This window comes from Anabrus simplex, chromosome 1 (assembly GCF_040414725.1).
Source record: "Anabrus simplex isolate iqAnaSimp1 chromosome 1, ASM4041472v1, whole genome shotgun sequence".
In the NCBI taxonomy this organism is placed as follows: domain Eukaryota; kingdom Metazoa; phylum Arthropoda; class Insecta; order Orthoptera; family Tettigoniidae; genus Anabrus; species Anabrus simplex.
In genome coordinates this window covers 856774743-856789294 of record NC_090265.1, presented here as the reverse complement: position 1 = coordinate 856789294, position 14552 = coordinate 856774743, and the positions used below count along the sequence as shown (strand labels likewise).

General features: G+C 39.4%; 2 protein-coding genes across 3 annotated transcripts in view; both read right to left on the bottom strand.

Moving 5' to 3' along the window:
- Positions 1-11557, bottom strand: part of LOC136857635 (uncharacterized) — a 161047-nt gene extending 149490 nt beyond the window's left edge. The window contains exon 1 of the mRNA XM_067136438.2: positions 11457-11557. The gene's annotated coding sequence lies outside the window, so the exon portion shown is untranslated. The remainder of the gene's footprint in view (positions 1-11456) is intronic.
- Positions 1-13774, bottom strand: part of LOC136857634 (ankyrin repeat domain-containing protein 39-like) — a 203324-nt gene extending 189550 nt beyond the window's left edge. The window contains exons 1-2 of one of the 2 annotated variants that reach the window (XM_068225257.1): positions 13639-13774; positions 11457-11557 (exon numbers count right to left, since the gene is read on the bottom strand). In XM_068225257.1, coding sequence (XP_068081358.1) covers positions 11457-11538 — 82 coding nt within the window. In that variant the 5' untranslated portion in view covers positions 11539-11557; positions 13639-13774. The remainder of the gene's footprint in view (positions 1-11456; positions 11558-13638) is intronic. The other variant, XM_068225258.1, reaches the window with a different exon arrangement.
- Positions 13775-14552: the final 778 nt, after the last annotated feature.

Here is a 14552-nt window from a genome sequence, read left to right as displayed (position 1 = left end):
TTTTTTCAAAATTATCCTTCCTAAAATTAGAGTGCGGGGATTATTAGCATAAATATGGTAACATTCTACAAAACTAAATTCAGTTGTATTTATCTAAAAGGGGAATTCAATGACACAAATTTCTAGTTGCTTCCCCTGTATGTCTCAATTTCAAAGTTCAATATTTCTTGCTTATGTAAATTCTAAGAATGCAGAGATTGTTTCAGAAACATTATAACATATTTACACATTCAAAATGAAAAATAGTTATCTGTGTGTATGCTAGTGCTCGGCCCAGAGGATGGTTTGATCCTCAACAGCTCCGCCATCGGCTGTCATAGGTGGCCTAGGTATCACTGAAGAGTCGTACCAGGGAAATAAGGAGCAAGGTAGTTTCCTGCTGCTTTCCTCACCGAGCCAGAAGTTGCTAATACATATCAGCCTGCCAAGCCCACTAAAATGAACACTAACCAACCCTATGAGAAATATTTTCATACCATACATAACAGGGACTGGCTGCACATGGAATGGAAATACTAGCATTACTCATAGCTCAGTCACTTTCATGTTGTCAAAGCCAAGGATGGGACAGAGAAGACAATGAAAGTAGAAAATTTGTTCTAGCCCACACCAGAGGACATGGTGCACTGTAAACACCAGGTTTTGCCAGCAAAGGAGTATTAGTTATCTAGACTTTTAATACAAATGAGATTGTGTCTGCTTGTTTGTTCTGGATAGCTTGAAAACTACTGGACCAATTGAAGTGAAATTTGGTTATGGACGTAGTTTGAAGTCCCAAATCATGCAAGGGACACTTTTGATTTTGATATATTTCAGCATTTCGAACTAGTGGGGGGATTTTACATGGGCATGTCCCAAATTTGGGAATTCTTGCCCTACATCAACTAATATAATGGGTAAACAGTTGGACCTATCAAAAAATGAAATGCACCAGGTGGCGCAGAAACTAAATCTTCTACAAGAAATGTCATGCATTTTCAATGTAGGTCTAATGGTTTTCAAGAAAATTCAAATGTCTTTCTATTTTTCTCTCCAGTGTTCTTTCACATGATTGTGATGATTATTACTATTATTATTGCCTCTGTGAGGCTTATCCTATTCGCTAATGAATAGGATACTCATTTTGTGCGTAAGTAGACGTTCATCATTCGTGTCAAGTCGTTCGTTTTTAGGTAAGCTGAAGAATGAGCCCACCATTCTACAGAAAACGTTTAGGGGTTAGAATTGTATTACTGAGTCCTAAACATTATTATCCATATTTGGGAACTACTGTAGGCTGTAGTTTATTTATCAGTCCTTTTCATTATTATTGTCATTGTACTATATTTATATCTATGGTGCTACCAATGCCAATAACTTGAGCCAGGTTGTCATCTTGCCAATGTCATTCACTGGTAGCCTATATGATATATGCACAAGTGTGCTCAAGATGTATTAGCATACGTCTGACAACATGTAAGGCCAAACATGCTCATAATGACTTGCAATCCCAAGTTCATAGAAATTTTGTCAGAGTTACAGTGGTAAATTTTGTTTTAAGAGGAAGTACAACTCAGCAACAATCCTCAAGAGTTGCTCACAGGCCAAAAACCAACTGATCAGTATAACATCATAGCCCAAGTGTTCCAACAGGAAGTGATTAACTTTATAGCGGTTTTGACAAAGTGTGAAATTTTGGTCCCATACAAGGCTGGACATACAGAGTAGAATGGCAAAATCACGTGCTCTCCTATATACACGCCTTATTTTGCCTTTCAGTTAAAATTCACCCCAAATAGATTGATAGCACTGCAAATGCTGAAATCATCATTACCACTTGTCCAGTTCTTGCAAGGTCAGGATGTTGAAGGCACTTCTCCACTGCTGCCTCTCCTTCCACCACTCCTCTTCAGTAACTGTGTTCCAGTCCAGTCTTCTTTTTCTTATACTGTTCTTGACAGAGTCCATCCATCTTGCTCTGGGCCTCCCTCTTGCCCTCTTTCCTTCTATCTTAGACTCCAACACTTGTTTTGGAATCCTTCCCTCCTCCATCCTCATAACACCTTCAACTTTTCATTCCACAAAGGTGTCTCCTTTTCCTCCACCCTCACTGAAGTTCTGCCACAGCTTACAAGTTTTTTTTTTTTTTAATTTGGCCCATTCTTCTTCTACACTTTCTATTTCTGATATAGGGATGTGCTGATTTAATTTCTCCTGAAATTTCTGCAGAGTTCTTTTATCTTTTAATTTCCATACTTTTATTTTCTTTTGTCTTATTTCTTTTACTCTCACAATTTTACCTATTTTCAATTTTACTTCCACTAATCTGTGGTCTCCATCGAATGCCTCACCTGATAGTACTGTTACATTCATTAACTGTTTCAGAGTTATTTTCTCAACCAAAAAATAATCAAGAACTGTTTTTCTCCTCCTTTTACCCCAGCCATATCTAGTGATCTTTCAACTATTCTTTCTAAACCCAGTGTTACCCACAATCATTCAATTACTGTCACAAATATCAATCAACTTATCTCCCTCGCTGTTTCTCCATATCCAAGTGGACCAACCACTTCTTTACCAGTTCTGTCATTTCCAACCTGTACATTGAGGTGTCCCACGACTATCACTTTCACTTTATTATAAGTGATGAAAATCATTTTTCGTCCGTATTGAAAGTTTCATAAATTTGTTTATTTCCACCTATTCAATACATTAAAAGAAGTTGGCATTTACTTTAAAACATTATTCAGATGAGACATGTTTCACCTCTCACTGTGAGGCATCTTCAGTCATTATCAAAAACCTTATTATTTTACCAGGCATCTGGTTAAAGATATTCAAAAATGTGTTTGATGATTATAAGAGAGGTAAGATTTACGTTAGTTATAAACATGTTCATGAAGTAACTAAAAATCAAATATATTGATAAAAACATATGTAGTTCTTTGTTGAATAGGACTTGTTTGATTCTAAGAGAAGGTGGCTTGAAGCCGTAGTCGTTAGATTATCAATATATTTGATTTTTAGTTACTTCATGAACATGTTTATAACTAACGTAAATCTTACCTCTCTTATAATCATCAAACACATTTTTGAATATCTTTAACCAGATGCCTGGTAAAATAATAAGGTTTTTGATAATGACTGAAGATGCCTCACAGTGAGAGGCGAAACATGTCTCATCTGAATAATGTTTTAAAGTAAATGCCAACTTCTTTTAATGTATTGAATAGGTGGAAATAAACAAAAGATATTATCCTATATACAATTTATCACTTTCACATCGGTGATTACTTCCTGAAATGTCTCCAAGAATTCCTCTATAATTTCTTCACTGTTTTCTGTCTGCGGTGCATAAACTTGGATGAAATCTTCCATTCCTTTTTCCATTTTCAGTCGTACTCTGATTATTCTCTCACTAACGTAGTCTACCCTATCCACATTTCCATCCAGGATTTTGTTAACAATCACTCCTAATCCATTCTTTGCCTCACCTCCTCCACTCCAGTATAGGGTGTACCCTCTACTCATCCTCTTCATGCTCTTTCCCCTCCACTTGACCTCACTCAGTCCCATTATTTGCTACATTCTCTTTCTCTATAAAATCAATCAACTCCTCTTACTTTCCCATCAGTGTCACAGCATTTATTATTCCCAACTTCACAATATTAATTGCTGGTTGCCCACTTATCACAGCTCCCAAGCACAAGAACTGCGTGTCACTTTTAACAGTGTATGCCCTAACCTTTTCCGAGGCTGATAATTACCACCACCCATTACAAGTGCTGAAATATCGAACCAAAACACTGACCTTGTCCTGAACGAAATCCTGAAAAATATGGTCCACAGCCCTTGTGGTGTTAACAACTCCAAGTTACATTGCAAGAAGAAAGGAAAGTGCCTTAAAGGATACCCCAAAGCTCTCATCAAAGAGATTCAGAGAAAAGGTACCCTTTGTACATTTTTGTTTAACAAGTTGCTTTACGCCTCACCGACACAGATAGGTATTATAGTGACGATGGGATAGGAAAGGGCTAGGAGTGAGAAGTGGGCTTGGCATTCATTAAGGTACAGGTGGGTTTGAACCCACTATCTTCCGACTGCAAGTTCACAGCTGCACGCCCCTAACCACATGGCCAACTCACTCATACCCTTTGTACAGATGAAATGGCGTACGGCTTTTAGTGCCGGGAGTGTCTGAGGACAAGTTTGGCTCGCCAGATGCAGGTCTTTTGATTTGACTCCCACAGGCGACCTGTGCATCATGATGAGGATGATATGATGAAGACAACACATTCACCCAGCCCCTGTGTCAGCGAAATTAACCAATTATGGTTACAATTCCTGACCCTGCCGGGAATCGAACCCGGAATCCCTGTCACCAAAGACCAGCACGCTAACCCTGTAGCCATGGAGCCGGACTTTTGTACAGATGTGAAGGCCAAAAGATGGCAGCTGCATGGCTCAGATCAGTACGGTGACTTGCGGAAACAGACCCATCGACACTGAATTCCTGGAGAGTCCTGTACAGCACACTTGTGTAAAAATGTTCAACGCCCATATAAATATGAAATTTTGCAGCTCTGTCAAATCCATCTGCGAGTATATCAACAAGGGCAGTGACTAGGCTGCATTCAAACTTAATGAGCAAGGTGGTTGAGACAACCAGCAAGACGAAGTTCAAATGTAACCATCTAGATGGTACATTATTAGCAACTAGTTTTTTTTGTAGGATCCTTGGATTCCCTGAGCATAAAAGATATCCCACAGTCACACACTTGAGCAAGCACCTAGAAAACAGCCACTGCATCTATTTTAATGAGGTAAACTTCCAGGAACAGATCCAATACCTTCCTAACACAACAATCGCAGCATTTTATAACTAGGACCCTTCTGTGGGGTAAGGTTGCCTATCTCCATGGTAGCCTTAATTCCGTGATACTTTCTGCGATTGAATATCGCGGCAATAGGCATCCCTCGAGCACGTTGTCTGAACTCTCAAGCGATGGCCTATTTTCTCACACCTGTTCAGAAATGACACATTAGGCCGTACACCACACCCTCGACCCAAGCGCTGGTGTTCGCGTTTGTCCTGTGTGCCTGTAAGTTGGGAAATCATCAAGATTATTAGGTAAATATTACAACATATGCTTTGATATGTCTGTGCGGTAGATGAAGATGTAGGCTTTCCAGATCTGTTATTTTCACTCGCAGATTTCTCTACAGAACAGTGAACACTTTCGAGTTTCGTGATTTATTTTCTTTTTCTCTGCCTTGTTCTCATTCATGTTATCATCAGAGTATATCTCCCTACACATAATTCCCTTTTAATGCGGTGTATTGGAATAGAATCTGTTATTTCGTAAACGTATAATTTCACCTAGCATCAATATGAATTTCAAGGCGAATTTACTCCACTACAGGGTGTGTGAAAATTTTATAACCTAAAATCAAAACTGTAACATTAAGTACGTGATGAACTCCTACATGCAGGCCTACATGCATCTATATTACATTTTATTTTCAGTTACAACTAACAAGGGAGGTGTTATGGGTAAAACCAAGAAATCGCACATCTCTAAACCAGGATACTAAGCCTACTTCTACTCTCAAAGACAATGTAATGAAAGGTAGTGAACATTTTGATGTGAGGAACAACAGTTTGATGAAATTCAAAGTTGGAAAAGTTGGCAGACCCTTTGCTCTGTCATCAGAATTAGAAATTAGATTGGCAAAATATATAATACGAATGCAGGAGATCGGGTTTGGATTGACAGTATTTCAAGTGAGAAAACTGGCGTATTGTTTTGCTAAACAACATGGGTCAGCAGAGAGGTTCAATATTGAGAAGGAGATTGTTGGCAAAAAGCGGTATCGAGGATTTCGAGAACGCTTCAATCTAACTCTCAGACGACCAGAAAATTTATCACGATACCATGCTTCGTGTGCAAATCCTGTTTTAATTAATGAGTATTATGACTGTTTGGAGAAGGTTCTTAAAGAACATGGCCTCATGGACAAACCTCACCAGATCTGGAACTGTGATGAGACCGGTCTAATGTTTGTAACTGCAGGATCCAAAGTTGTCACTAGCGTAGGCAAGAAATATATCTACAGGCGTGTTTATGCGGAAAAAGGAATGACAACTACAGTGCTGTGCTGTGCAAATGCAGCAGGAAAATGTGGTCCAATTCTGGTTATATTGAAAGGTTGGAAATGTTCATTAATAATCTTCTTCAAACTAGACCAGTAATCCTCACTATAGACTTGCATGCTACTCGCCTATCACCAGAGGCTTTACAAATGGCAGATGAAAACCAGATTATCATCACTTTTCAATCACACACGACCCATCTTCTACAGCCTCTTGATGTTAGTGTCTATCGCTCACTGAAAGCAGCTTGGAATAATGAAATAGATGGATACATGAGAAGCAACTCTGGGAAACCTCCAAGTCGATATGACTTCCATTCTCTGTTCAACCTTAGCTATGAAAAGAGCTTCACGCCCCAAGTAATCAGAGCTGGTTTCCAAAAAACTGGCATTTGCCCATTTAATAGGAATGCTATTTCTCCTGAGGCTACGGTCCCGTCTACAGTTTCCAATAGAAATTCAAATGGAAACGGTGGAGGTGAATCATGCCTACAAATTCCATCCTGCGACCCATCTAATGTTCCCACCACTCGTAGGAAAGCACAGTTGGCTAAAATCCAAACTAAAGGCGTAGGCCTACCTTCTACAGAGAACTCTAAACCTGGTCCCTCTCACAGTCCTGATACTTCGGAAATGAGTAGTGTGGAGAAACATACCAGTGATGACGACTCCACTTGCTCCATTTGTGAAAGAGATTACGCTCACGACTTAAAAAATGGCACAGGTGCAAAATGGATTCAGTGTTGCTTCTGTTTGAGGTGGTACCATAATAAATGTGAAGATATTCCTGACGATTTTGAAGAAGACATTTACATGTGTTCTCAATCCGAAGATTAGTTGTTTGTGAGAAAACATCTTTTGAGCGTATGAATTACCATTACTTGGAACATAGTTGACCATTCATTTTATTTCTTGTATGATGTTTATATATGTGTGTAACTGAATGAATTTTTTAACGTAACTGCAATTCAGTTATAGAGCCGCCTTTTAAAAGATTATAAGTACAGATGATATATAACATTTATTTAGGCAATTATCACGGAATAAGGAAACACCTCATGGAATTAGGATACCACTAGCACGGAATTAGGGCACGTCACGGTATTACGGAACAGTGACATGTTTATGAATTAAACTAACGTAAAAATAACGCATCCTGTAACCTTCATACATTTCAGGCAGGTGAACCATGATGCGAACTTCGACAACTGTAGTCCACTTGTATGAAAGCAAAAAAATAATCATCAAAAATTACATTTGAATAAAATGGTCAAGGAATTAGGCAACCTTACCTGTGAGGTACCTCACTACCACACTTGGAATCAGTCTACATGACAGTTCAAACACAGTCTTCTCAGAGCACAACAACCCAGGCATCAAATAGAGCGATGTATTGGGCTGCGTATACACCATTCATCCCAATAACGTACAGTGCTTTCATCTACGATTATTGGGCCAATGACCTAGATGCTAGGCCCCTTTAAGCAACAAGTATCATCATCTACGTTTATTCTTACATAAGGTGCGTGGTCCCATATCTTTCAAAAACTTGAGAACCAAACAACACCAGAAGGGTGTGTGTGAATCTATGGGTCTTCTGGAAAGTGATCATTGGTGGGATGCTACCTTGGAAGAAGCAGTTTTGATTCAGTTATCCTCCCCGCATACTCTACCTGTTTGCAATCCTCCTCAGTTCATGTGGCCACCACAAACCTCGAAACCTCTGGGACTAATTCAAAGACTATGCGACAGATGACATCCTCACAGGTTCGGGAATGAAGCATTGGAAGTGGAAGCAAACGACATGTACAACAAAACACAGCCTGACAATGAGCAGTGTGATGACAATATGTGGGAAAGACCCACATGATTTTGGATTACCAAGACCTCAAGAGGGTGAACAGCCCAACACTACGGTACTAAGTGAATTAATGTTGTTTAATAGAATTCAACTGGAACAGCTACTGTACTTAAGCTTCTTCCTGAGTAGCAGGATATCTTCAACTGTGTTAGTGGTAAAACCTGAAGTCAGAAGGGAGTCATTTACTTTCTAGATGCCCCAGGGAGTACTGGCAAACTTCTGTCATTAACCTTCTGCTGACTCAAGTTGCAGTAGCTGCAGCGTCATCGGGAATTGTGTCCATACTGTTACCCGGTGTAAACTGCCACTGAATTTGACCAAAACAGCTACATGCAATATCAACAAAGACTCTATAAAACATGCAGTGCTGCTGTGTCCATGTAAGCTGGTGGTACAGACTGAACCCACTATTACACAAATGCACTCTAGAGGCACTTGACCACACATTGCAGGGTCTGAGAGGTGAAAACCAGTTGATGGGAGGGCTGGTAGATTTGTTGGCCAGAGACTCCAGACCATTTTCAATCATACCGACTAGATCAACGCCTGCCTGAGGATGTTTATCCCGTGGAAACGTTACACTCAATCTGACGAAAAACATGAGGGTGCATGTGCACAACAACACAGTTTCTGGACATTTTCCTGAAGGTAAACAAAGGGAAATTTTTTCTTCTCATGACCAGTAAAGAATCTGACTCCCTACAAATTTTGGCACCCTGGTCACTTCTACAGACTTCATTTCCTCAATGTTTCCAAATATATGCAGCTACTTGTCATCTGACTGCTTGTGTGATCAGGCAATACAGAGCTCTGTAGCTGCAGTAGCTTAAGTGCAGCCAGTATCCAGTATTCGGGAGATAGACTAGTGGGTTCAAACCCTGCTGTCGGCAATTCTGAAGATGGTTTTCCATAGTTTCCCATTTTCACACCAGGCAAATGCTGGGGCTGTACCTTAATTAAGGCCAGAGACTCTTCCTTCCCACACCTAGCCATTTCCTATCACACAGTTGCCGTAAGAACTATCTGTGTTGGTGCAACGTAAAAACCAACTTGTAAAAAAAAAAATATATATCAAGCAGTATTTGATTTTTAAAAAATTAGCACATGAACTCCATTATGATCATGGAGCTGTTACTTGGGCAGAGCACCAGCTTTCTCTCCACTGACACCATAATGAACACTATGACCAGGCCATTAGTTATCCAATTATATTTTTGTAATCAGTGGTAATATCTGGGGTTCCATTCCACAAACTCCATCTTAAAATGGACACGTCTGTCACGTTGACACACAATTTGGATGCATACTGACTGTAATGAGAGGTATTAATTTTTTATAATGAGACGAAGTTTCTCATAGTGCAATAGTGGCCTCAACAGTATGCACTAGCCATGTGTCTTGGTAGGTGTGCTATTTACCAACTGATGAGCTCAACTTAACACACTGGGGCGAAACGCTGGCAACCAAGAACGCTATTTTTTTTTGCTATTTGCTTTACGTCGCTTCGACACAGAAAGGTCTTATGGCAACGATGGGATACGAAAGGCCTAGGAATGGGAAGGAGGCGGTCGTCGCCTTAATTAAGGTACAGCCCCAGCATTTGCCTGGCGTGAAAATGGGAAATCATGGAAAACCATCTTCAGGGCTGCCGACAGTGGGGTTCGAACCCACTATCTCCCGGATGTAAGCTCACAGCTGTGCGCCCCTAACCGCATGGCCAACTCGCCTGGTCAACCAGGAATGAGCTGGAAAATTTATAATGTCCAATAACGGACCATCTATTTACTCATTCGGGGCAAATATTTCAGGTTCCCTATGGGAATCTACACCTATATCACCAGACAGACTGTCAAAGCCATCAAGCTCAATATTATTTTTACAGGCTGCGCCCGTTTACAACCTGAACATCAGACTTGCTATTCAACTTCAAGAGACTGCAAATTGAAGGTAGAAGGACTGCATCTAGAGAACCACTGCTTCAGTCACAACCAGCTTTATGTGGCATGCTCTTGAGTGTCAAGTAGTTATAACTAATATATTTACGTATCCGATGAGAAGATTTTAAATACTTTTTACAAGTGTGTGTTATAAGACACATATACTTGCAAGCCACCTTAATTTAACCACTCCTTTTACATAGTGCCATACGAAAAACAGATACTGTAACTAATAATAAGAGTAGGAATACCTAAAATGTATCCTTGTTTTATTTTCAGCTGCTAGTGGTTTTACGTCGCACCGACACAGATGGGTCTTATGGCGACGATGGGGCAGGAAAGGGCTAGGAGTTGGAAGGAAGCGGCCATGGCATTAAGGTACAGCCCCAGCATTTGCCTGGTGAGAAAATGGGAAACCAGAGAAAACCATCTTCTGGGCTGCCAACAGTGGGATTCGAACCCACTATCTCCCGGATGCAAGCTCACAGCTGCGCGCCCCTAACCGCACAGCCAACTTGCCCGGTTGTTTCATTTTCACACACAATTACTTGTGTTGAGTCTTCCAGTCATTATCTCGGGAACTATCATGTTAGCATACACTTTGTATTGAAAAGGTGGAACTCTCACTGAAATTTCAACTTTTGTGATCTCAGTTCATTTCAGAACCATAGTGAAGTTTATAACTTTAAATTATCTCTGCGCTATGTAAATAGCCTTGAAAACATACAACCTGTTTTCCAGTCATTGACCGGGTCAGGGATGGAATGAATGAAGCCCCCATCTTGCGACGAGGTTGTGCCGGCTGCCGAGGCCTGTCGCACTCCCCTGGAGCAATGATAATGGCTGACAGATGAAATTAAATGATAATTGAGTGTTGCTGGAATGAAAGATGACAGGGAAAACCGGAGTACCCGGAGAAAAACCTGTCCCACCTCCGCTTTGTCCAGCACAAATATCACATGGAGTAACCAGGATTTGAACCACGGAACCCAGCGGTGCGAGGCGACGCACTGCCGCCTGAGCCACGGAGGCTCCCTATATAAATAGCTTATCAACAATAAGCTAGCTACTAAACAGAATTCCTTTCCCCACCACACATGTAAGTTACAAATTGTGGGATCTCAAGCTTCTACACACATGATTACCGTAAAGGTTAAAAAAAAAAAAATCTACTATAATCTCAATCTTAAAAAAAAAAAATTAAAAAAAAACAACATTCATTCAATCTGTACAGGTTTCAGCAACCCTGTTTCCAATACACTTGAACTTTCAATCATTGCTTGCACTTTTAGATTCTAAAAATTGATTCTGTAGTTATAAGAAAATCTACAAAATGAAATAAAGTACATTTATCGTCAGTGCATTATTCAAACAAAATAAACGAAGTACTTCATATCATATGAAAACCCAAATAAAGTAATGGATAGGGGCAGAAACCAAAATAAAGGGGAAACAAATACATAAACTAATATAAGACAAGATGTAGTACAAAGTTATCAGTTTACGAATGCTCATGTAAAGAATACCTTTGAGGCCGGATACTAGCACTCGCCACGGGTTTCGGTGTCCATAGGATGCTAGATTACCCCGCACCAGAATGTAGGGCATCGATCGCGCAACCGCCTGTCTAGCGCAAAGAACATCAATATAAAAGCAAGACTGTCTATTCCTGGTAGCATTTCAGTTACAAGAGGGTTTGTAGTGTATTGGAAAAAGATATAACACAATGTACAGCTACAACACACTATCTATGAACTGATCCCCTAAACAATAAGCAAAAACCAATATAAAAATCTTTAAGATACAATATATACATTGGGATACTCTTGTAGCCTACTAGAGAACATGAAAACCTTAAAAAACAAGATATTTTAAAATTCATATAAAACATGTAGAATTATCAAGAAACATAAGCAGTGTTAAAATATACTAAAGTATCATTACACAACAGTATTCATAAAGAATATGATTAATATCACAAGGAAAAAACATTAATATCACAAGATAAGAGATAACAAGAAAAGCACCCTCACTCTGAGAACACACAATATTTCTCTGTTAAGACAAGATCAGCTAGAGCTTAGTGGCAAAACACAAAATTCAAATAAACTCTTAAGAGCTACTTTGATTATTATGAGTTTAAATAAAATTTGACTTGGCTTATATTTTCCAAATAATCAAGAGGAACTAATTAATATGAATATATTGAGAAATGTGAAGCTTAATGTGAAACTCGCACATTTGACCCACTCCTTAACAAATGGTGATTATAATCAGTGGCAGTTCACACACTTCAAATTAAGGTGATGCATTCCTACATTTTAATTATAGACTGTTATGCCTTTTAGCATTCAGTCTGCAGGCCTCTGAATTAACCGAGCACCCCTACAATCCTCTATTGGTAACTACCTCTGCAACCTTCTTTAGTTCCATACTTCTTATAATAAATCATTGGAAACTAAGTCTAACCATCCTCCATGGTCCCATTAACACAAGCAAGACACTTTCCTTCACAAGCATTCATGAATATTTGACACATGGAATGATATTTTGCCCACTAAAGATCCCAGACTGATAATTAGAAAACTATTTTACTGAGCAAGTTGGCAGTGGACTCAAACGCACAGCAGTAAGCTTGCACGTTTCTCAGGAAATTGTGGGTTTGAACCCCACTATCAGCAGACCTGAATATGGTTATCTGTGTTTTGTCCATTTTCACACCAAGCAAATGCTGCTATAACTTAGGCCATGGCATATTCCTTTCCAACATACCCTGAATGGCAACCAGTCCTAGGTCTTTACTATTCCATCTTTGCCGAGAAACTCAATGCAATATTATATAAATTATCTATGCAAAGTCCAATGGAAATTACTCGAATTTCTTGTGAACCCACCCATGTATACAGGATGAGAAATTTGAAGCTGTTGATAATCTGATGATTCGTCCGTCGGATGGAGACGTTAAAAGCCTTGAGCAGATCCCTTGGTGTTATTCGAGAGGAGTTACGCTATGTACCAACAAAGAGTTTCACCCTTTCCCTGCCTCACTATTATTAATACCACCACCCAGACGCGCAGGTCAACCATGGGAACCTAATGTTCTCGGACACTCCCGGTCCTAAAAGTTATAGCATAAATAAGTAAAACCGATAGCCGCAAAATCCAAATTACTCAAAAGTTTTATTTATTTTTCCTAATTTTGGTCGTCATTTATGGGGGGCGTGAACTCACAAAGAAACATTACATTACCGGTCGAAGAGCAGCGGTCATTTAAAAGAATAATCATACAGCAAGAAATCATTCCACAGCAGCTACACAATCTGCAGTAAAATGTTAAATGACAAAACATAATAACCACTTGTTATTCCCTCTCGTTCGTGGAATGCATGAACATGAATCATTAAGCTAACTACTGTTGAAACTAGGAATTCTGCAGGTGACACAACACAGGATTTCAGTTACGAAAACAATTACATTTCAGTTGTACACTCTATAAAAAATGCAGCTCCGTGGAATGTGTTAATCCACTTCTTGTAGGTATACCTAGCACTAACCACTGTAGTTTACGAGACAATAGCGTGTGTACCAAATAATACTAACGATAATAACTTACGTCAATGACGCATGTTGATTCATACACAAATGCAAATCATCAAACATTAATAAAACAACAGTCGTACTAGAATGCTTTACACTAAATAATATTACCTATTTTCAGCACGAAATTTCTCAGGCTTTCTCGCCCTCTGAATAATATACAGAAATATGCAGATCCACAGATAATGCGCTTCGTCGACCTTCAGTCAATTACATTGACAGTTGACAACGAACTCCCATAATTTAGTTTCTCCGTACACCATGGTACTTTCCAGAAATTCCTTGACAGCAATGTATGGAGTAAATACAAAATGCAGTTACGCTTCCAAAATGCTACTGTATTTGATGCAAATCAGGCGGCCACAGAAGACAAGAGACAAATCAGGGAGAAAGGAATGTAACAATTCAGGACTCGAAGAAATATTTTCCGAATAAGACAAATTACACTTTAAAATGTATACGTTACATTTACATCATTATTATGTATAAATCGACCCATTCTTTGCACACGAAGATCACCAAATAAGCATAAGTACAAATAGGTAACCTTCCTCTACATAAAACGAACCAGAGAAAAATTGGAAGGGATCCGACACTTCGAAAAATAAAAGTAAAAGACAAGAGCCACGAAGGCCGTGAAAATTGGTGAAATGTTGAATTGGAATACATAGAGAATAACTAGTTGGAATAGATTATTCGTGAAAGCACTGGTTCGAGAACATCTGTGCTAAAGCCCCGCGAAAACAAACCCCATCGGAGGAGTTAATGAGATGACATGAATGGCGTGCGCTTCCAAAATAAGAAGAAGGTGCGCTCAGTTGAGCATAGTACAAAATCTTAGTCCTTAATGTAATCTGTGATCGACTTCGTCCTTTTCGTGCACTTTGATATGTGGTATGTGTCACAATTTTTGCCGCACAGCACACACACGCAATATACGTCTGGATTGTGAAATCGCTTGTTAAGACACAGCTTGTAGTGAAAGCCGTGTACTGAAAGTCTGACCGTTACATGTCTTTGCTTCT